Source organism: Antechinus flavipes, chromosome 3 (assembly GCF_016432865.1).
Source record: "Antechinus flavipes isolate AdamAnt ecotype Samford, QLD, Australia chromosome 3, AdamAnt_v2, whole genome shotgun sequence".
Lineage (NCBI taxonomy): Eukaryota > Metazoa > Chordata > Mammalia > Dasyuromorphia > Dasyuridae > Antechinus > Antechinus flavipes.
The window spans coordinates 148,228,636-148,252,620 of record NC_067400.1 but is presented as its reverse complement, the minus strand read 5'-3'; the positions used below and the strand labels follow the sequence as shown (position 1 = coordinate 148,252,620).

Here is a 23,985-nt window from a genome sequence, read left to right as displayed (position 1 = left end):
AAAGCAGTCTTTGGGTGGTTGAGTGTATAATTTTATCAAAATCCCTTGTCTTTTACAGTTGTGTTTTGTTTTGTTCCTTCAGAGATTATATAAGTAGCTAGCAGTGAATATGTTATTTGCCTCACTTCATCCATCTTCTACCATTAAATTCTAAAAGAAAATCTTGCATAATTTTGTTTACTTCTTTCCTGGGGATGACTTGGCAGCCTGAAGGTGACTTGGTCAGATTTAGACTCTTAAAAAGAACCTAATTTTGACCTAATATATATTTCTCTTAGGTATCAAAAAGGGGACAATTTCATACTTATATACTATTCTGCCTGAGGCTTTGGCTAAATACTTTAAGATAACCTCCCTAGTATTCCTTTTCATCCAAAAGGGTCAAAATTTTATTCTTTTGCTCATTTAAGACATCCATTAATTAATCTTAAATTAATTTACTACTAATCAGGAGTTAGTAGACCTGGATTCTTATCTCTCACTAACTTTGGGCAAGTCACTCAATTTTCATGATGTCTCAATGTCTTATCTGCAAAATGTAGACCGCAATCTCTGCCCTTCTACATGGAAAAATTGTTGTAAAGATCAAATGAGATAGTAGATCAATGCAACCCCTACATACTCAGTTATACTTTTAGTAATCTAGAAAATCCAACACTTAATTCTCATTTGTTTATTTCATTTTAAAGACTCTTTCTATCATCATCATAGGACAGTAGGGAATAGAAGCCCAGAAAACTAGCTGTACATCTAGCAAAAATGATACCTTTTTCATTCAGTCTGCCAGATTACCCCTCTATGTCCTTTATTCGTCATCCACATTGGTTGTTGATTGTTGAACTTTTTCTTGTCCCTTGCCTTTCTAGTTATTGTTTGTCAGATTAAAATTAGTTGAAGTAGATTGAGAGTCTCAGATCTGTTCTCTACACGAATAGTTTTCAACCTTCTCTTTGAACATGATGGCACATTTTTAAACTTGCAGATTAACTTGAGAAAGCACATGATAAAAACCTGCTGGGAATTCAGTAATACTAACACAAGCATACCTTGGAGATATTGTGTGTTCAGCTCCAGACCACAACAATAAAGTAAATATTGCAATAAAGCAAGTCATACAAATTTTTTTATTTCCCACTGAATATAAAAGTTATGTGTACACTACTATAACTTCTTAAATGTGCAACACTATACTGTATTCATGTCTAAGTAAATAATTATTTTGTTGGGTTTTGCAAGGGCTAATATTGAAGAATTATCCATGCATGTGTTTTGAAAAATAAAAAGCTTTAAGAAAAAGAAAAAGACTTTGTTGCTTAAAAAAAAAACAGATTAATCATCAGAATTTTCAGCAACTTGTAATCTTTTTGTTGGAGAAGGTCTTGCCTCAGTGTTGTTGGCTGGACTGATAGGCTGCTGAAAGTTGGAGTGGCTGTGGCAATTTCTTAAAATAAGACAGCAATGAAATTTGCCACATTGATTGACTCTTCTTTTTGAGAAAGATTTCTCTATAACATTCAATGCTGTTTGATATCTTTTTACCCATATAGAGTTTTTTTTCAAAATTGGAGTCAGTCCTCTCATATTCTGCCACTGCTTTATCAACTCACTTTATGTAATATTCTTCAGTATTATTGCCTCTCAGGGAATAGTAGGCCCGAGAAGAGACAGAGATCAGGGAATGGCCAGTCAATGAAATAGACAGAACACAAAATTTTTATTGATTAAATTTGCCATCTTATATGGGCATGATTCATACTTTCCCAAAACAATTACAATAATCACATCAAAGATCATTGATCCTAGATCACCTTAACAGATATAATAATACTGGAGAAGTTTGAAATTTTGTGAGAATAATCTAAATGTGACATGAAGATGTGATGTGAGCATATACTATTGGAAAAAATGATACCCATAGACTTGCTAAGCATAGGATTGCCACAAAAAAAATTGCCATTTGTTTAAAAAAAAAAAAAACCCTCCCCACAATTTCTGTGAAATACAATAAAATGAACTGTGCTTGTACTTTATTGAAAATAAATAAATGTATATACTCATTTTTATTTTATTCATCATAAGAGCATACTCAAGAATTTGAAATATAGTAATTATTATACTGGCTCATGTATGACTTTTTGGCACTAAATAAGATCAAAATTATAGTGCTTAGTATGTATTATAGATTTGTGGGCCCCTTGAAATAAACTGCAGCTCAGCTCCTTTCAGTCCTTATTCTACAATAATAACTGCAATTATCATTGTTGTTATTTAATAGCTAACGTTTATGTAGTGTCAGGCACTAGGCTAAGCATTTCAAAATATTATTTCATAGTGATTAAACACCATTACTCTGTACTCTTGCCTTTGATTTGTTTGTTATTCATTTATATCTGACTCCTGTGACTTCATTTAGGATTTTCTTGGCAAAGATATTGGAATATTGCCTTCTCTAGCTCATTTTACAGATGAGGAAACTGAGGCAAAGTTAAGTAGCTTGTCTACAGTCACCTGTCTAGTAAATATCTGAGGCCAGATTGAACATAGGAAGATGAATCTTCCTGAATCCAGGCTTGGCTCTTTCCACAATGGCACTTACTTTGTCCAAACTAACAAAATTTTAATTTGTATTTTATTTTATTTTTTATTTATAATTATATTTATGTATATAATATATATGTTTATAATATAAATCATAATTTTATTATATTCTATTAATTTCATAAACAAGTTTTTTCTTTTCACAAGCCTTTCTCGGGAAAAAAAGATTTTACCTATCCATAAAATGTTAAATAACAAGCATTATTGTAGTCCTAAATGATCTTCAAAATGCTTTTTTTGTTTCCTTCCAAATAACTCTTAATAAACCATCACATTTGTTGTTATTGTTTCAGACACTTCTACAAGTAATTGCTGTGGTAGCTGTGGCTATAGCTGTGATCCCATGGATTGCAATCCCTTTAATTCCTCTTGCTATTATTTTCATTTTTCTTCGACGCTACTTCTTAGAAACTTCAAGAGATGTGAAACGTCTGGAGTCTACAAGTAAGTAATGAAAGACTCAATTAAAATGACCTAATAGAATTGATTTGAGTCTGTTCTATAAGAAATATAGAGCATTTGGTTTGCTTAAACTTGTAAAATTAGTCTTCCCACATATTCCTTACAGAAATATTAGTTCATATCTAGGGTCACAGAAATAAACAAGAATACTGATAAGAGGGTCAAGAATTTCGGTGAGCCTAGGATGGGTAGGGAATAAAGACTATATTCTAAAAAATAAGCGTTTTATTTTGATAGGGATAAAATTTGGTCAGAATTCTAGGAAAATCAGTAAGGAGAAAGGGAAAAAAGAACAGAGTTGTGCATATTAGCTGGGGTTTATGAGCTAGTCTTAATACCCCTGAGAACTTTTAAGGACTATAAATTAGAGATGTTGCTATTAAGGCATTAATAGAATTTTCCATACTGGGAATTAATTAAATAGATGTAATTTTTTTTAATCTAGATATTATAGTGTTCTATTTCATGATAATAAAACTCTTATTGACAATTTAGAGAATGCTGCCATTACCTACCAGCTGTTTATGACAAAAAGTCATCCATTTCTCCTTAGATGATGCTGGTCACACTTGATGGACTGGCAAAGATCAGCAACAGCAGATTCTGTAGTTAGTCATTTTTTTATTCATATGTTATGTCAAAATTATATATAAAATACACTTGATCTTAAGAATGTTATACTATTCTTTGATGAAAATGCAAAATGAAATTTCTTAATTTAACATGTTTCCCTGTTTAGGAAAAGAAAAAAATAGAGAGGATGTACAAGGATTTTTTTTTTTTTTGATTTCTTAATATTTTAAAATATGTCATTAAAAGTTTGGAAAGATTTTTTTCTTCTTTGTCTAATTACAGTTATTATGTAGCAGGTACAATCATTATAAAGAGGCTAAAAATTAAGTTATTAGCAGTTCTGAGTTTCACCTCATTTCACCATCATATTGCTCTTGTTGGGTTTTCTCCCGCTTTAAACAGACCTTGAAATAATATCCTCAAAAGAAAGAGAAGAGAGGGCAGCTAGATGGTGCAGTCGGTAGAACATTGGCTCCAAGTTCAAATCTGGTCTCAGATATTTAACACATAAACTCTATGACTCTGGGCAAATCCAGAATGTATATACATTCTTCCAGGGCAAATCACAGTAACCCATGATTGCCTGCCATGTGCCATTCTCTTTCTGTCCTCCCAAGACTATCACAAGATGACTGTCCAGAAAGTTGGGGCCCTTCCTTGATTTCCCTTCACATTGCATTGCTTGGAAGTTAGATGGAGACCATCAATCCATTCTTGAAAAATTTCCTCTCTGCAGTATTTTCCTAGACCTTGCTTCTTAGTACATACACAAGTATAAGGATAATTAAAACCAGCATTCTGTACTTCTCCCAAGTATCAGTGATTATTTACTCTAGGATAGGACAATGATGACTTTTTGTGAAATTGTGCTATCGAAAAGACAGATATCACATCCTGCCTTAACAAACCCTATTTGTAATCCTAGGAACAAGAAAGAATGAAAATCTGAAGCTGAATGATGGCAGTTTGGTAGCATACTAGAGATGGATATGCACAAGGAACGAGAATTGTTAAACAGTATTTAGAAAGCAACAATCTGCCAAGTAACATGACATCAACTCCCAAGCCAAAATGCATTTCTATAGAATGGTAGAACTTGTCAGGGTATTTCATGTTTAAGAGCCCTGGCCTTGCAATTAAGTCTACATTCCAATACTGAAAACGTGCTAGGAACATCATGTGCTATGATGAAGACCAAATGACAGGACCAAATTTCCAGCTATGCAGTCATAAAAGCATCCCTGGGTCTCCTGGAGTTAAAGTCAGGATTCCTGAAAGCCATTTCTGCTGAGTAGGTCATGTGAGAACAGACGCCAGTACAATACCTGGATAACCCTTTCAGAGTGACCTATAAAGTGACTATTCAAGCATAGTGTACACAAAGAAAGAGCTCCTCAGATGCACTCAAGTGATGAAAAATTACTCCAAATAGCAAAAGCACCATTCCAGATGGATTTTTAATTTGCAATTGAAGGTCATTTGAACAGATATTAGACCAGGATTTTCAATTTCACATATTCTAAGTAAAAACTGTTTTGACTTGCAAAACAAAAAGAAACCTGAAAGTAGAGCACACAAGGAAAAAAAAAAAACTTTCTTTTTCTCTTCATTTGCATCCAGGACTATTCTTTGACATATTTGATTCACAAACTAAAAACTACACTTGGTTTAGAAACTCTTCTAAGTTTCTATTCTTACATGTTAATTTAAGCAAATCACTCAACATCCCCCCCCTCCCCAATTCTTAGTTTTTTCTCCCTATAAAATGAGGTATTGAACAAAATGATTGCTAAAGAAACCTTCCAGTTCTCTTTGATTCTATGACTAGTGGGGCTGAGCTAGAGAACGTGGAATTATTCTGCCTGACTTGTTTCTCTTTCTGCTTTGTAGCTCGGAGCCCAGTATTTTCCCACTTGTCATCTTCTCTTCAAGGGCTTTGGACCATCCGGGCATACAGAGCTGAGCAAAGATTCCAGGAATTATTTGATGCTCATCAGGATCTTCATTCAGGTCTGTACATCTTTGGGAATGTTCTTGCAAAGGATGAATGATTCACCACCTGTTCAGGTTGTGACCTCCTCACTCTGGTGGCCTTCCCTCTTTCCTAATTTGAGAGCTGACATATTTTCCTTTGTATTTTTCTTCCTACTGCTAGCTTTCTTCTCCCTTTTCTGTGCCTTCTTTCCCTCCTTTCTTTGCCATCCCATTTCACCTTGACACACCTTTCTTTCCCCTTCTCCACTATTTTTAATACTATTTTCCAGGGTTAAAGTTTTCTTATTTCCTTCTAATTTTTACCAATCCCTTCTCCTTTTCTTAGAGTAATAAATACAATTTACAGCCATACATTTTTCCTCCCTCTAAATGCTTTGTCAGCTGTTAAAATAGTCATGACGAGCTGTCTTCATGGGTAATACATTTCCCTGTAGTAGACAGCTTCTGAAAAACTAGAGAAGATATGTTTACTCTCTTAGAGAATATTATCTTATTTCTGTGATGAATTTATAATCATAAGAATCAAGTATTATAATCTTATTCTAACATACAAAAAACTCAGTGAGTTGATTTTCTTAAATTAATAAGTGGAACATCCAGGATCTTCTAATTCCTGGCATCCACAGTTCTTTTCCATTGTACTGTGTCTTGAATATTTGCATGTTGAATGAATATGGAACATCATTTTTGCAATCAATAAACATTTATTAAATATTTAGTATGTGCCAGGCTTCCTTGAGACACTTTTGCATAAGTATCCAGGTCCCTCGGAAGCCTTTAAAATGGTGAAAAGTATAGCTAAGTTTTTTTTTTTTTTTTAAAGAATTAAGCTCTAAAGGTAAGAGTCTAGTTCCTGTATCCTTTATATACTTCATGTCCACATGCTTTAATTTCTATGTCACTGATAAAATTTCAAAATATCTGCCAGCCTGGATTTAGTCATTGTTATCCCAAAAGAAAACATTAGGATGTGAAAATAAAAATGATTTGTATACAAACTTTCAAGCTTCATTGTTTACTGTTAAGTTTTTTTTAGGTACATGGTAATTTAAAATTTTTTTTCATTTCTTTCTTTCTTTCTTTTTTTCTTTCTTTTTTCTGAGGCAGTTGGGGTTAAGTTAAGTGACTTGCCCAGGGTCAAGTGATGCCCCAGCTAGGGAAGGTTAAGTGTCTGAGGCCAGATTTGAACTCAGGTTCTCATGACTTCAGGGCCACTTAGCTGCCCCCAAGATACATAGTAATTTTAATAAGACGAAGATATAAAATGACTTTATTGGTCCTCCAAGTTGCTAGCATATGTAGGGTTGTAATAGTGATTCAAAATTCTTTAAAAGAGACAAAGAATTTAGATAGTTTCCTCAAAGTTTACATTCAAGATTGGAAGAAGTATTGAGGCAATTTCTTACAAAGTACCATAATTCATGATGAACACAATTTATTTTTAAAAAATTTTTTTTAAATTGTCAAAATTAACTCTTGATTTAGCCAAATCTTGGTTTGAGTTTTACATAGCCATGTAATCATGAGCAAGTCACATAAGTACTGTAAGACTCTATTTGCTCATCTCTAAAATGCAAATGATGATACTGCTTGGTGGTATTGTGAGATTTTAAAAAAGATAATATATGTAAAGTACTTTGCATACCTTAAAGCTGTATATAAATTTGAGTTATTACTATTATTATCCTCCCACCCACTCATTTTATAGGTGAAAAGCATGAACTGACTTGCCAGAAGTCAGTGAACGACAAAAGCTGTTCCAGAGGTGGGTGGAAAGAATACTTGATGTCCAAGTCCAGTGTTCTCTCTGCTCTTTTTCAGCTTACTCAGAAAACTCGGGTTTTTATTATGCAACTGTGACTTCTGTTAATGACCTCTTGGTTGAATCTCACAATACATCCATTATACAAGGCCTTTGCACCATTTGACATAATTCATACCATATATATTGTCTTGTGTTACTCTGAGGTCTCTCACATTTGCCAAGCATGGCTGTGCATCTAATAATGAATGTCTCATCCCACTGTGTGCTAAGTCCTAGAAAACCTAAGATTTATCTTTTGTGTGTAGTCCAATCAAACGAAATATCTCACACTTCATTTACATCTAATTCTTGATTATTTATTCATTATCCCTATTATGATTTTTACATTTAGAGGCTTGGTTCTTATTTTTGACGACGTCCCGATGGTTTGCTGTGCGTCTGGACGCCATCTGTGCCATCTTTGTTATAGTCACTGCCTTTGGTTCCCTGATTCTAGCCCAAAGTAAGTACAGATGGGATGAACTATTTATGGTATGATTACAATTTATGGTTGTGTTTACAGTTACTCAGTGAAACTCCCGCCTCCATATTGAAATTCAAGTCCTGTACTGTTTGGTTTTTCATGGATTGCTACTAAAACACTGACAAAGTGTTTTGTTAAATGTGAGGCATGGATGTGGTTCAGTTAGATGAACTACTTTGTGGTCTGCCATTTCCTTTTATCTTTCTTTGATTTGATGGAGGCAACAAAACATAAACTGAATGCATCGGCAGATGGAGCATTATATAGAAATCTGTTTGGAGATGGAGGAAGAAGAGTCAGCCAGTGCCATATTCAGCTTTAAGACCATATCTTTTCTCCTGCTTAAGTAGCTTCCCAATTGTGGCCTACTGGGGCCTTCATGGTCAAATACAAACTCTTCTTTTTGACATGTAAAGCCATTCATCACTAGCCTCCAGCCTATCTTTTAAACTTAGTGTGTGTCACTCTCCCTCATGCAATTTACATGTATCTTAGAGATAGTTTCCTCAAAGTTTGCATTCAAGATCCGAAGAAGTATTGAGGCAGTTTCTTACGAAGTGCCATAATTCATGATGAACATAATTTGGGGAAAAAAATTGTCAAAATTAACTTTTGTTTTAGCCAAATCTTAGTTTGGGTTTTGCATAGTCATGTAATCATGAGCAAGTTTCATAAGTACTGTGAGGCCCTATATGTTCATCTCTAAAATAAAGATAATAATACTGCTTGGTGGTATTGTGAGATTTAATTAGCCATCTTGTATTTCCCTTTATACCATATTCCTTCTCCTTCTTTACTACTTTGTACAGAATGACCTTCATAATTGGATTGCCCTCCCATGTACTTACTAGAGATATTTCCTGCCTTTTTCCTATTGCTAGTGGTCACAAATGTCCTCCTAATTCTCTTATAACCTTTAATAACACTTAGTGTTTATTTTCTCTCTGTCTTGTGCTCTAATAATACATAAGAATATAAATTCTTTGAGGACAGGGACTATCCAGTATCTAGTACACCAGAATCTAGTACAAGTCTCAGCCCAGAGTAGGCATCTAATAAATTCTTGTTAAATTGAAATTCAGGTTAATTTTTTAAAAAATAATTATATTTCATTTATTCGAACATTAATTTTTTAAAAAATTTTTGAGATTCTTTTCACCAATGGGGTGATTCAGAGCAATTTAAGTAAATTTGTAATAGAGACTACCATCCACATCCAGAAAGAGAAGTATGGAGACTGAATATGGATCAAAGAATATTATTTTCACATTTCACTGTTGTTTGTTTCCTTTTTTTTTTTTTCCTTTTTTTCTCTCTCTCTCTTTTTTTTTATTGTGCAACATAGTAAATATGGAAATATGTTTGGAACAATAGCACATGTTTAACCTATATCAGATTGCTTGCTGTCTTGGGGAGGGGAGAAGGGGAAGGAAAGTTAGAAAAATTTGGAATGCAAGGTGTTTTTTTGTTTGTTTTTCAACAAAGGTGAATGTTGAAAATTATCTTTGGAAAAATCAAACACTTAAAATTTTTAAAAATAAAAATTTTGAGTTCCAAATTATCTCCCTCCGTCCTCTTCCCCACCCAATGAGAAGGCAAGCAATATGATAGCATAACTACTTTTAAAAAACAGGAGCAGGATATTCATAAATAATATTTACTGATATGTTTGTGATTAAGAAAACCTTCTATTTGGAATCTTTCACTTGTATGTGAGATAGATGAAGCAATTGGGTTTGGTTTGATAATCCTGAATTGATTTTATTTCCTTTTCCTCCTCATCTTTTAGCTCTGAATGCTGGGCAAGTTGGGTTGGCATTGTCCTATGCCATCACTCTCATGGGAATGTTTCAGTGGGGAGTTAGACAAAGTGCCGAAGTTGAAAATATGGTAATATTTATCTTTACATTCTTAGTCTTTTCAAGTTCCCTTGCTATTAAGTGACATAAAAGCATTTCTTGTTGAAAATATTAAAACTGTTATTTTTACATTGTGGCTAACAGAGTTTTTTAGATCCTTCTTCCATCTGTTTAAAGTTAATGCAAAATAAAATGTAATACATCTTTTTCTCAGTCTTCTGTATGCTATGTCAGCAGGTTTTAGATTCATCACAAGCTGCCTTCAGATGTAATAAATTTCTCTGTAGGAGGCAGATTCTGAAGTACTAGTGAGGTTATTGCTAAGTCTTTTAGAAAATTATGCTTTATTATTTCTTAATGAGCTGGTCCTCTTTTCTGATATAGAATGACCCAATATTTTGAGCTTATATTCAGGAGAAAGGTGATTATCCAATTTTTGAATTTTGGTATCTTTTAAGTTTTAGTATTTACACAAAAAAATTAGGAAAGAATAGGAAGAAGTGTTGAGTTGGCTATTCCAATACATTAAGAGGTTGCTGAACGTTGAATTGAAGTTTCAGGTAGTACTTGATTTTAGCAAAATCTCTCACTGTCCCCCATAGGAATACAGATTATTAGGTGGTGAATACTCATCTTCTGTTTGAGGAGTGTCTGAACATCAGCTGTGTCTCAGATCACTGAATAAATCAAAACTCTGAAATGACTATGGATTTCTAACTTTCTTTTTTTTTTTAATGTTACACAGAAGGTAACTTTTGTGTTTCTCTCAGAAAGTCTAGTTTAGGAATAATCTTATTTATAAATTTGCCAAGTGATTTTTCTCCCAGTTTTCAAGAGGAATATATTTTTAAAAAAAGCTTTTGCACACCATTTTATTTGACAAATTGTATTGAACTTTTACTTTTTTTGATAGAGAAATATTTTTAGATAAGCATGGTATATAAGAAGTAAGAAAGACAAGCACATGCACAACATGACAAATATAGAAATATATTTAGAAGAATTGCATTGTTTTACCTATGTTGGATTGCTTGCTCTCTAGGGGAGGAAGAGATGGGGGGAGGAAGGAGAAAAATTTAGAACACAAAGTTTTGCAAAGGTTAATGTTGAAAACTATTTTTGCATGTATTTGGAAAAATAAAAAGCTATTAAAAAAGAAAAAAGTGGGGAAAAAGGCAAGCACAGAATGTTTTTTGTATTACTTGCCTTGCACATAAGGAAATAAGACTCCTCGAAAAGCACCTTTTCTCAATACTAAAGACATACTTTGATTGGATCTCTGATAAACAAGCTGCAGAATGATTTAAATCCATTCATATGACAGATTCCTAATATTTTTTAAAAAGTAATTATGTAACCAATCACTTTTTGCTAAATTAAAAGACTATTATCGACCCAAACTAACTTTGGTGTTTATATCTTCATATTTATCTTTTAGATGATATCTGCAGAAAGAGTAATTGAATATACAGATCTTGAAAAAGAAGCCCCATGGGAATCCAAAAAACCACCACCACCAAACTGGCCACACGAAGGAATGATCGTCTTTGATAATGTTAATTTCACTTATAGTTTGGATGGACCTGTGATACTGAAGCACTTGACTGCACTCATTAAATCAAAAGAAAAAGTACGTATTAAATGTTTTCTTTCCTTTTGAAAAACAGTAAAACATGTAGCATATTTTCTGCTTTTCAGTTTTTTATCCATTGTGTTTATTGAGGGCTATCTTCATTCCTTCATATACACAATTAGCCTGTTAAGATCTTAGTAAAAATCTCCTTGGAAGTAGAACACACCATTGTGGACTATCATTTTCTTTTTCCACTATTGACATGATCTGAATCTTGATTTCAATTGTATTATGCCTCATAATATATTTAATTTAGTTAGATAAATATTTCTCAGATGGTCATTGTTCTGTATGTGCTGTTATTCTGTGAAGAATAAAACACGAGTTTGGAGCTCTACAACTTTAAAATCTGTGATCTTAGAGTATCTAAGACAGGTATCCAAATAAACTCTAATTTGTTAAGCACATAGGCCATATTCAGAGTGCTGCTGAGATGCAAGAAAAAGTAGAAAGATAAGGGATTTAAGGAAGGATGCATGGAGCAGCTTATTCCTGAACTAGGACTTAAAATTGTGGGAAGTGTATCAGCTGATAGGGAGCGAGAATGAAAGTATATTACAAGCATAAGATGAATGACTAAAAGTAAAGAATATTTCTCAAGAATTTTCTGTGTGCAAAGCACTGTTTAATTGGTGGAAATACACATACAAAACCAATGAATCCTTGGCCTCCAGAACCTTACATTCTAAGAAGAAGGAACCATATAGAGAGTTGCAGAGGCCAACAACTGTGTTTTGTTCTAAGATGTCTCAAGACTGGTGAGTAGAACAACAGAGTAGTCAGTTGATGTACTCTTTACAAAAACAATTGTATTGATTTGAGTTCAGTTTTCTTTAAAAAGCTGTCCCATAGAGGGATTTCTGAAAATGACTGGCATAAAAATCCCTTCTTTAGTCATAATCTTTTCCTTTTCTTCCTTACTCTTATAATTTATGATGTAACTTTTATGTCTAAGTATATGATGTGAGAAGTTGACGGAAAATTGTAGGTGTAATTGTAAGTTGTCTAGATGAGTGATGGGTTACATGTTTGAATAAAAATTTCATGAGATAAAGCTAAGAATATAGGTCAGGGCCAAGTTGTAGAAAACCTAGAATTAAAACTAAAGATTTTAAAATTCACTGGGGGACCACTCACATTTTCTGAACATGAGAATGAAGTGGTCAGAGTTGTAGAGTGGAAACATTACCCTGTTGTGGTAGCATAGGATACATCCAAGTTGTGGTAGCTTGGGAAAAGTCTATTGCCATATCTGATGGTAGATAATTAAGCTATTCTTGGGTAAGGTGATTTGGAAATGGAGCAGGAGAAAGAAACAATGGGAGAGGTATGTGAAAGAAATTAAAGAAAAAGAAGGAACCAGACTTAAGAACTGATGTTATGTATTCAGATAGCAGTTTGTTCTGTATCTCTTTAATGCATCCTGTCTTGTGTCATTATCTGTGCATATGTTTTACCTTATGAGTTACCTAAGGGTAGAGACAAATTTTAAGCTCTACATTTTCCCTAGTATGTAGCTAGGTGGTACAGTGAATAGAGATCTAGGTTTAGGAGTCAGGAAGATCACAATTCAAATCTAGCATCAAATACTTACAAGGTATGTGAATCATTTAACTTCATCCTACCTCAGTTTGCTCATCTGTAAAATGGGGATAATAGTACTTACAGGGTTGTATGAAATAAATAAAATAGTATACATGTATAATAATAATGACCTGATGTTTAAAAGGAGTTTTGCTAACAATTAATTATTATGCAGCATAATATTCAACATATAGTAGTCATTTTAATATAGCTGTTGAATTGTTGGATTTGAATGGACTTTTTACATTATTTTACAATCCATGTAGGATTGCATTATGCATATAATAAGCAGCTAAGTGACACAATTGATAGAATGCCATACCTGGAATCAGGAAAACTCATCTTCCTAAGTTCATATCTGGTCTTAGACAGTTTCTAGTTGTGTGACCCTAGATAAGTAATTTAACTCTGTTTGCTTTCGTTTTTTCATCTGTAAAATGAACTGGAGAAGGAAATGACAAATCACTCTAGTATATTTGCCAATAAAAGCCCAAATGGAGTCACAAATAATTGAATTAATAACAGCTATACATAATAAGAATTGTTAAATGTATGTAGAATGAATAGATGAATGGTGATATACTGATATAAAGTAGGAAGGTAACAAAGGTTTACCCCCATATAAACATATACTCATTACCAAGGTATAAGTTTATAATTAGTTTTAAAAGATATTTTTTAAACCCTTCACCTTTCATTTCTTGTACTAGATCAATGATTTAATGCATAATATATTTCATTGGCTGAAAAAATGAATATAATGCTGAATGCTTTAGCAGCATTCAGCAAATATGGATATAAAGAGTTGAAGATTGAATGGACAGAAAAGATTAATGATGTTGGTTAAATTGGCTTTGAAATGCTGTTTTTTAGTACCAAAAGGAATCCTGTGGTTACAGACACTCTGCTTACTTAGAATCATAGCTTTAGAGCCTTAGAAGTTCCACAAAAATCATTTGGTCCCTGAATTCCTTCAACTCCAAATATAGCATTCCTTCTTCCCATGCAACTTTCTTAAGCATCAAATTTAACTGCGTTGTTTTGGATTTGATTTTTAAGCTACAAACGAGGTAATAATATGTGAACTGCCTAAAGAATCCCCATTATATAGAGAAGCATAAGAAACATTAGAAGCTGACCCCAAATTTGTATTCTGAAAACTTAAAAGAAATTGCAGGATTACCTGAGATTTTAAAAGGTTTTTGTGAAAATTGAATTGTAAGACTCGAGTTATAATGTTACAATAACTTGACTTTTGATTTGTTTTTTGGGTCTGTTAGCAATATCAGATTTAGCTCCATTTCTTTATCTAGAAATATTATACAGGGGCTTTAGTTATAAAAGAATTTTGCAGTAGCTATGACTTTATGCTCTTTATTCTTCTCCCTCCCTCTTTCCCTTCCTCCTCCTTTCTCTCCCTATCCTTCAGTCTCTCCCTTTGCTCTTTGTTCACAATAACCTGATGAATAAAGTAGGAAGCGTGAGCAATATTGTCCTCATAATTTAATTAAGACCTAGATTTAACCATGATCTGACAGCTAATAGTATGGTTCAGAGTAAGAATTTGAATTATGGTTTTATAATTCTTAAGTCCAGTGTTCATTCTACTCCATCTAGTAGATGGAGTACTAGAGTAAAATGAACACTCTATGAGATGGACTCTCAGAGATGCTTTTCTCAGCCTATAATCACTTTAAATCAGTGACATAAAGGTTGAAAATAAATCAGTGTTTTTGATGATTCTCCTCCTGCAAATTATTTGTTCTGTGAAAATATATGTGATTACTTGCAAAATTGCAATTATGCTATTGTAAATTAGTGATCTCTCTCTTGTCCTGCAGATCTGCCAACCTGCTCTATAGATATTAGAGACAAGGTACCTTTTTTAAATAAATATGCTAATTACAGTGACCCTAAAGTAACGAAATCAAAAGGATACTCTAAAAGATAGGAAGCTACTTGTATTTGTGATCAACATGGTTCATACTGAAAGCAGTTAGATCTTTGCTAGCTCTTTTGGCTTTGATGAGTCGGAAAAGCAGAGAAATCCAGTAGAACCAGTTCCCATTTGGGCAGGGTTTTATTTATTGTACTTACCTGAAATCATAACTAACAATCCTAGTAATTTTAAATAGGCCTAAATGTTTTTCTGCATTTGGGCGTGGCCAATCTACCATTTATGGACAAGTTAATTTCTATATATGAGCCACTAATCTATATGCAAGGCACTCATGTATGTGTATGTGTAGTTCTAATTTTTAAAAGAAGAACACTGCATCCCATAAAGGAACAGTCCTACCCAGGACTGCCACTAAATTATTTATGATCTTCAACCTATGTCTCCTAACTTCCATTTCAGAATTCTTTCAGCTGCCATGTGACTTTTGTGGTATTGTATGGGTAAATCTTACCTAAATACAGATTTAATGCACTTGATATAATAAAACTAATTTAGAAGACATTTTTATTAGGTTAAAAAACAATGCATGCATTTTGATACTTGAAAAAACTATTTTTAGATTATGTGGAATAGATTAATTTATATATAAAGTTAATTGTTTTTACTTCACTGTTTATTACCTCAATAAAAGCATTTCTTAAATTATCTTCATCATATTTAAGCCTCGAATAAAGATGCTTTCTATATTTGGATAATTGCCATTTGGTATTTTCTAGTTTTGCTAGGCCTTGGATACCAGTTTCTGCTTGTGAATCTTTAACATATCTAATAATATACTACACATAATCTGATATAATAGACCTGCATTTTATTTGAAGAGTTTATTATTTTGGTTTTATAGTGCAATCTCTCTCTGTTCTTGTTTATTTTATCTGCATCTAGAAATGTGCCTAATCACTTGTGAAAATTTCTCAAATTTCTGAAGGAAAAAGAAGCTTTATTCTCCTTTTAGCCTTCCTATATGAAATTTAGGAGTGTTGTTTTATGAAATGTTTTGAACTGTTCAGATGAAAGAACCAATATAATATAATCAGCAAGGACTATATTGGTGTTACTGTTATATATAGCTAGCTACTGATCATCCATTTATAAATCAAATCACTAAAACCCACTTTCTGGGATTTGAAAAATGTTTCCTTTCATTACAGTGAATAGTGTCTTGTTCATTATCAGGAATAGATTTGCTTTCCTTATCTCAGAATAACTAAACTGAACTAATATAACCCTAGTAAATGGATATATTCTTATTATAAGTATGTTTTCATTCCAGTTTTAGACCTTTTATTGATAGAGGAAATTCCCATGGTGCTGAATGTTCTGCTTATAGGAATGAAGATAATTGGAAGAACTGATTGGCATTAAGCTACTGATGACTTTTTCCTATCAGAAGTATAATTCTGATTTTAACCCTTTTTCATATTCTTCATGCAAATGTATTTTTTCATTGAAGAAGGAAGGAAGGAATGAAGAATAAAAGAGAAAGAGAAAAGGAGGGAAGGAAGGAAATTACTGTGTTCTTTTAAAATCACTGTGTTGGTTCTGTTTATAGGTTGGAATTGTGGGACGAACAGGAGCTGGAAAAAGTTCCCTCATTGCTGCACTTTTTCGACTGTCAGAACCTGAAGGTAAAATCTGGATTGATAAGATTATGACAACTGAAATAGGACTTCATGATTTACGGAAGAAGATGTCAATTATACCTCAGGTATGGATTTCTCCTGGTATTCTCTGTTATGACATTTTAAATGCATTTTTAGTTTTGATTGTTGGTATTTTTCCTATTCCTTTCCATATAATACACATTATTTTTTAATGTAGCACATTCTTTACAAATATTTTTGTTTTATATAATGAATTAATTTCCCTAGTTTTTCAGTATCATCAATTGATAAACAGAATTCTGAGGACACTATAAAAAGCAAATCAAATAAATATGAAAGTTTTTTGCATCCCTAGTCTTTCATTTACTCTCAGAATAATTTAAAATCTGTTCCTCAAACCCTGATCCCCACCCCATATAGTGACTTTAGGACAAAATAGAAATTCCTTGGAATTTATAGCCTGGTTTTCTGAGTTTGTTGTGTATTATTCCTCTTTGCAAATTCTAGTTTCTAACTAGATGGACTTGCTAAACTGTTCTCCTAACTCTTTCCTTTGATTTTCTTCCATGTGTTTACCTACCCTTAGTATAGAATGCCTTGCTTCCTTCAAGGTTTAGGTCATATCCTAATTCTTATGGTAAACCTTTCCCAATCTCCCTAATTTTTCCTGTTCTTCAGATATGTAGTCATCTTAAATGTATTTCTCCTCTAGGGTAGGGGACTACCTTTGACTCCCAAAGGTAGGAACTCTTTTGTTTTTATCTCTAGTTTCTCTATATTGGCTCATACCTACTAGTTGTTTAATAATGAGATTCTGTTGAAATTAAGCAAATGTTAAACACCTCTTCGTTTTAAGGCACTAGAAAAGAAGGTTTTGAGTTCTGATTCTTCTAAGACAAGTTTGTAAGGAGTGTTAGGAATAGGAAACACAATTATCAAAGCAAATTGTCATCATTTCCTACATAATTAGGAAAAGTGTAAGGCAGTAGCCACAACTCTGAACCTGAATGAAAGAGGCTCAGGCAGCAAACAATTGATCTTGCCAAAAAAGGAGATCTGCCAGCCAAGGACAACACTGGTTCAGATTGCATACTCATTTGTAAAACCTTGTATTGAAAGACAAAAGAAAATTATGTGAGCAATATCTGCTCATAAAACTGTAAGGATAAAGTAGAGGAAAAAATAAGTTTATAGAAAACTTGGTTCCAGATCATACTAAGATAAGAATGAAACCAGGAAAACATCAAACAAAAAAATGGAAAAGATGTCAGCATTTCTGTAATAAAAAAAGATCCCAAGCAATTTGAATATATCACTTATTAAAAGTTGAAATTGAGAAAATACAAATAGCTGCCAATCTATATGCCTAAATATTATTTCTATAAAGTCTTTATGAGAATTCTTTTACATATCAAGATTCATATGAAGATATGGAAAGGGAATAGCAGGTTGTCTGAAACAAAGCCCTACAGTAAGTTATATCTTTATAGTCATACAGTTGACCAAAATGTAGCAAATTCCACTGCCCTAATTTTTTGTTATTTATAATAAAGCATTTGATTTTCAGCCTTAAAAGCTCTCTCCCAGCAACTATGTCCAATGCATTTTTAAGATCATAACATGCATAAATTCCCAAGGATAGGTACTCTCTTTGTTTTTATTTCTTGCTTCCCCATATTGCTTCATATCTAGTAGGTGTTTAATAATGGGATTGTTTTGAAATTGAGAAAAGATTAATCACTTACTCTTTTTAAGGCACTAGAAAAGAAGATTTTAAATTTTGATTCTTCCATAAGCAAATTTGTAAGGAGTGTAAGGAATAGGAAACACAATTATCAAAGCAAACTATCATCATTGGGATGTTCATGGCACACGTAAATTACAGTATATACCAACAGAAAATCATGGGCAAAAAAGAGCTATACTCAAGAGTATAACCAGAGAAGTTGGTGAATTAGCCATTGAGAGCAGGAGAAAATAGAAGGAGACATAGTAAATCATTGAGCATTTATTAAGTGCCTTTTCCATGCAAGAAGTTTATTAAGTATAATATAATATAAAACCAAAATTAGCCATGGACCTTAAGGAGCCCACATCATAAAAGGGAATATTGAATGAAAATAACGATGTATGTAGAAGAGATATACAAAATAAATGGAAGAGAATCTCAAAAGACTGCCTGGCATACAGATTACATAGTAAAGAATGGGGAAGGGGGGGGAAGAATGAGTTATGGCCAAAATACTATAGGCAAGTTTAAGGAAGGAGAAAGCAACACAGAGAATTGATAGAAGAGGGAATATCTGAAATGAGCTTTGAAGGGCAATAAAGATTTTTATCAGTCAGAGACAGAAGAATTGCCCTGAAGTATCAACATGGACTTATATAAGTGTTCTAGATTCAGTAGAATATAAGTAAGTTAAAGGGAATAAATGTTTAATAAAATTGGAAAGATAAATTAGAGCCAAATTGTGATAAGCTTTAAAGAGACAGAACAAGTTTTATATTTTGTTTTAGTGGATTTTGGAGGCCAAAGAAAGTTATTTGAGCAAAAACATGGCAATTATAAGCATTTGCCTTAGGAAGATTGAGAATGATGCCTTGAAATAGGCAAAAGACTTGTGAGCAGAAAGGCCTTTTATCTAAGTATGAAAGGATGAGCTCCTGAATCAATTAAAAAAGACACAGCCATATGCTGGTTTTCTGAAATTTGAAGAGAGGTAAACAAAATATAGAGCAAATAAGGATGACTTTATCATCTAGGAAAGTCCTAGAATGTATTGTTAAATGATAGCTATGATAGCATTGATTCCCAATAGCCAAGCATGACTGCAACAAAAATAACTTCTTTTTTTTTCTTTTTTCCTTTTTCCTTTCCCTCCTTTCTTCCTTTCTTTCTTCCTCCTTCTCTCCCCTTTTCCTTCCCTTCCCTCTTTCCTTTTCTTTCTTTTTTCCTTCCTTCCTTCCTTCCTTCCTTCCTTCCTTCCTTCCTTCTTTCCTTCCTTCCTTCCTTCCTGAAATCAGAGACTATCTATTTTTGTATTCCCAGCACTTAGCACAAGACCTGAAACATAGTAGAAGCTTAACAGATTTTTATCAATTCATTTATATACCGTAACTTTTTATCAAGCTACATTTCTTAATTGATAGCTTTTACTTATCATAAAAAGAACTTCTATAAATACTTTTTATACATACAGAACCTAATTTTGTTTCTTTCATTTTTTTTTCCTTCCTTTTAAATGTGGGCCTAGCAGTAGTATAGCTGAGTCAAAGAACATGCTATATTGTAACTTCCTGTATATAATTCTAAATTGCTTTTCAGAAAGGTTATATCCATTCATTGGTCCACCAATAAATACATCAATCTGCCAGGGTTTTGTTTTTTGTTTTTCCCCCCACAGCCCTTTCAGCATTTATTATTTTTCTTACTTTTGGAACATCCCCAGGACCTTTAAGATTAACATTGAATTCCATTTAAACTTTTACTCCAAAGCAATGTCTTACTTAGTCCAGTTCATTTCTAGTGGTATTCTAATATTTAGACAGGTTGAATACCTTAAGAAACTGTCTCCATTGTCATTGGTGGTTGGTTTGTTCTTTGTTTTGCCAGTAAACTTAAGTTTCATTTGATTTCTGAGTGAAACAGAATTTTTGAGCGAAGATTGTTTCCTTTTTTGTCTTTTAAGGGCCGAGAAATTTTGAGCAGAATCTCAAGAACAAGACCCACTAGTGAGGGAAAAAAATTATGCAATGGGGATAAATGTCATAATTTATGAGTATCTAGCACAGGAAAGAAAAGAAATCTTAAATGCCCATTTCCTTCCGGATTTGAAGACTAGGTGGAAATCATGTCATGAGCCTCTACTTGCCCCCCTTTTTTTTAAGCCAGGGAAATTTGGAATATTTAAGGCAGCATGAGAGTAAGAAAACAATGTTATTTTTCTAAAGTGAATCCCTTTTTGACAACTTCCTGGTTCTCTAGGATGGGAAAGATGGGGATTTCCAAGCTTAGCCTCCACAGCTGGGTCTCTTTATCTCTTCTGACTCATTAACAAGACAGATTCAGGGAGATAAGAAAATAGAATGGTGGTAGTGAGAATTGGGACTGCAGAGGGGCTGTGAAAGATGTTGGTCATTGTTTATGAGTGAACAGTCAGTGAAGAGTAATGTCATTATGTTCTGAAAAAGAAGAAATGTATCCGCTTGGATTTTGTGTTTATCTCTGGGAAGATAGAGTAAAATAATAATAATCACGTGCACTTATAGCTTTAAAGTTTGTAAAGTATTTTACATCTGTCATTTCTTTTGCTCTTCACACCCTTTGATTTAGGTCATTTTTGTCCTCTCTTTTTTGAAAAAAAAAAAAAAACAGATGAAAAAGCTGAAAAGGGAAGAATTTGAATTTAGAACCTCTAGTCTATATGTCCAGGATAACTTGGCTTCCCAGTTCATATAAATAGAGTGCTTCCATTTGAACATCACTGGTACTGGGGGTGAAAGATCTGGTTTAAATCCTGTTTCAGGTGTTTCCTGTCTTTGTTGTAGAGGCAGCTAGGTGAAGTGGAGAGAATGAGTTGGAAAGCCATTTTTCCTGAGTTCCAACGTGGCCTCAGAAACTTGCTGTGTCATCCCAGGAAGCTTCTTCACCTTCTTTGCCTCAGTTTCCTCATCTGTAAAATGAGCCAGAGAAGGAAACAGCATAGTATGCTAGAATCTTTGCCAAGAAAACCCAAATTGGTCACAAAGAGTTAGAAATAATTGAAGAACAAGGAAACAACAGTCTTTAGAGTACTGTTCCAGAAGATTAGTGCTCAATTTACCTTCCATTTCTATTTATTCTCACAATCCTCGTATTCTGTTTATGATAGTATTAACGTCATTGCTCAAAAACTCCTTACCGGTTAAAATTCTCCTCCTTCTGCTCCTTATTTTTTTAAATGTACATTTTATTTCATTTAAATTGCAACATGGTCATGACCTGAAGGAGTTAAGTGAACTTCCAAAAGAACACAGAGGTGAAATTACACTCAGGGAGTACTTTACTTATCTGACAGTGATCTGGCAAAATGTATTTCAAAACTTTTTGGATGAATTCTACAGCGCAACTCTGATCCTATTGCACAAAGAAACTGTTTACAAATGGAGAGTAATCCCATGCAAATTTAGGAATTATGAATAGCACCCTAAGGGCTGGCGCAGATCAAGGGCGGCTCTGTATCATGATTACAATGGAGGGTTTTTTTTTTTTAATTTAATTGATTTGTGGCTTTTGCATCTGGGTTTTTTTAGTGACTTTGTAGAGGTTCATGCACTGCTAGGGTATTTTTTTTTTTTAAACCAGTTCCACCATTTTACATATTTCTTTTCCTGGTTTTCTCCTCCCTATCCATACCACCCCCAGTGAGGGAGAAGAGAAGAGTAGATTATAAGAAGAGCAGCTTCTCTTCAAAACCTCTTTTTATTACCTGCTTTTCTTCTTTCTTTTCAAGAATAAAACCCAAAGAGAAAGAGATGGGTATGCTATTACTAGCAAAGAAATACAATTGGATTGCAGCCTAATGCAGCTCTCCTTTTGTTTCTGTACACTGAAGGCTTCATTAAGGCACAGTAGAACTACTGGCTGGAGTTAGTGACCTTTTTGTATCAAAAAGAACTTTACATGGACTTAAATTCTTTTTCTTTTGTTGTTGCACAATGTCCTTTTCTTCTGAAAATGGATGATGATCAGTTCACTCAAAGGCTACAGGATTGAGTGGGGTGGGGAAATCCAACCTTAGTATAGAGTGATTTCAGGTTATTTCCTTCATATGAAAACAGTGAACTCAACTTAATCAACTTCTCAGGCTTTGGAAACAAGAAAATTTTTTTAAAAAATGCTTTCCCCATATTTACTAAATAGCAGAGATGTTCATTCTTTATTCTTGTATTTTAGTTGTGGGAAGTTTCCTGGATTTGCAACATAAAATGATTAGGTGAAGTAAAATGTTTTTTTTTCTTTTATCTTGCTAGTTTGTAACCAGTTGTATGGTTTTCAGAGTGCTCCCAGTGGGTTTTAAGTGTCTGAAGGTTAGTAGGTAGGATTTCTTTTTGAGATAATGAGAGGCTTGTTTTCCAGCCAGGTATACAGAGTGTGGTCTTTGAGGCTTTCTGTTGTGTAGAAGGATTATCAATTTTCTACCACTAAACTCAAAGTGGCCATTTTGTGTGACACTTCTAATATGGATTTGTATTGCTTTAGTTGCAAAGTACAAAATTACCTCTGCATCCAGTAGGGTTTTTTTTTTTTTTTTAACCTTTATCTTCTGAATAAATTAAAGTACAAATTTGACATTGTCTAATATATGCAACACAGAATCAAGGCACTTTCCCCGTCTCTGACCCATTCTGAGTTTAAGTTAAAATGGTCAAATGCAATTTAAAAATAGGTCTACAGATTATTTTTAATATGTTCTGACATATGTTTATACTGGCTACATCTACATGACGGTTGTATGTCTGTGTAAAACTACTTGCAAATGGTATGCTTTTTTCTAAGCTGCAAGCATTTTTACAACACTTATTTACAGGGTTAGGTTATTAACTCCATCTCCTGAAGACAGCTATTTTAAATAATAATTTCTATCAGAAAGAATAATTAAAAATGACCCTTATCAGCTCTTGCAGTACATGTCTACTGTTAGGACTTTTATTACCCTTATGAAGACATTATAATGGGATTTCTTATTTGGCAAGCCTATGAAAGTGGAATGAAGTAGGAGATAAAATGAGCAAGATATATAAAACACATCAGCATATTAAAACATATGTTGTTAAATTACTTGCTGGTTTTAAAGGAAAATGTTTCTTCCATCAGTTAATGTTTTATTAAACCATTTTTCTCATTCAACAGGTTTTGATGGAAGTTTTACTAATTGAAATAAATATCTTTGACATGTTATAACAAGGAAAAAGTTTTTTTTTCCCCTTGCTCTTTTATTTTTATATTGCTAAGTCAAGCAAGAAAGATTGATTTGAAGTTCCTTTTTTGAATTGACAGAGAAAACTTAGAGAAATACTGTAATTCAAATGAACTTTAAAAAAATTTCATTGAGGTGATTTCTCTTTATGACACCCTGATTTGGAGTTAATAAGCCAGAAACCTTAAAAAGAAAGGGGTGTTGTGAGTCATTGTTATAACAGAAACAGATTGAGCAGCTGTTCAATTCTTCCCGAATTCCAGGATTTCTACCCTGACCCCTTTGAAGACCAAGGTGCCAGCACCCTTTCCTAGTCTACAAGATATAAAAAGAATCAACCATTTCAGATTTAAGAAGTTTGTTTCTGGAAGAACTGAGTTTGAGGAGCAGTTGTTTTTATGGACAGTTGAAATTTTCAGCTTTTTGAAATCATATATTTCCAAAATCTCCATTTACTAAAGTTCTCACCCTAT

At 33.3% G+C, this 23,985-nt stretch overlaps 1 protein-coding gene across 1 annotated transcript in view; it reads left to right on the top strand.

The window, feature by feature from the left end:
* ABCC4 (ATP binding cassette subfamily C member 4) overlaps window positions 1-23,985 on the top strand; it is a 271,583-nt gene that overhangs the window by 204,029 nt on the left and 43,569 nt on the right. The window contains 6 exon segments of the mRNA XM_051984011.1: window positions 2,892-3,042; window positions 5,524-5,643; window positions 7,785-7,895; window positions 9,706-9,806; window positions 11,214-11,405; window positions 16,502-16,657. Of these exon segments, the coding sequence (XP_051839971.1) occupies window positions 2,892-3,042; window positions 5,524-5,643; window positions 7,785-7,895; window positions 9,706-9,806; window positions 11,214-11,405; window positions 16,502-16,657 (831 nt within the window).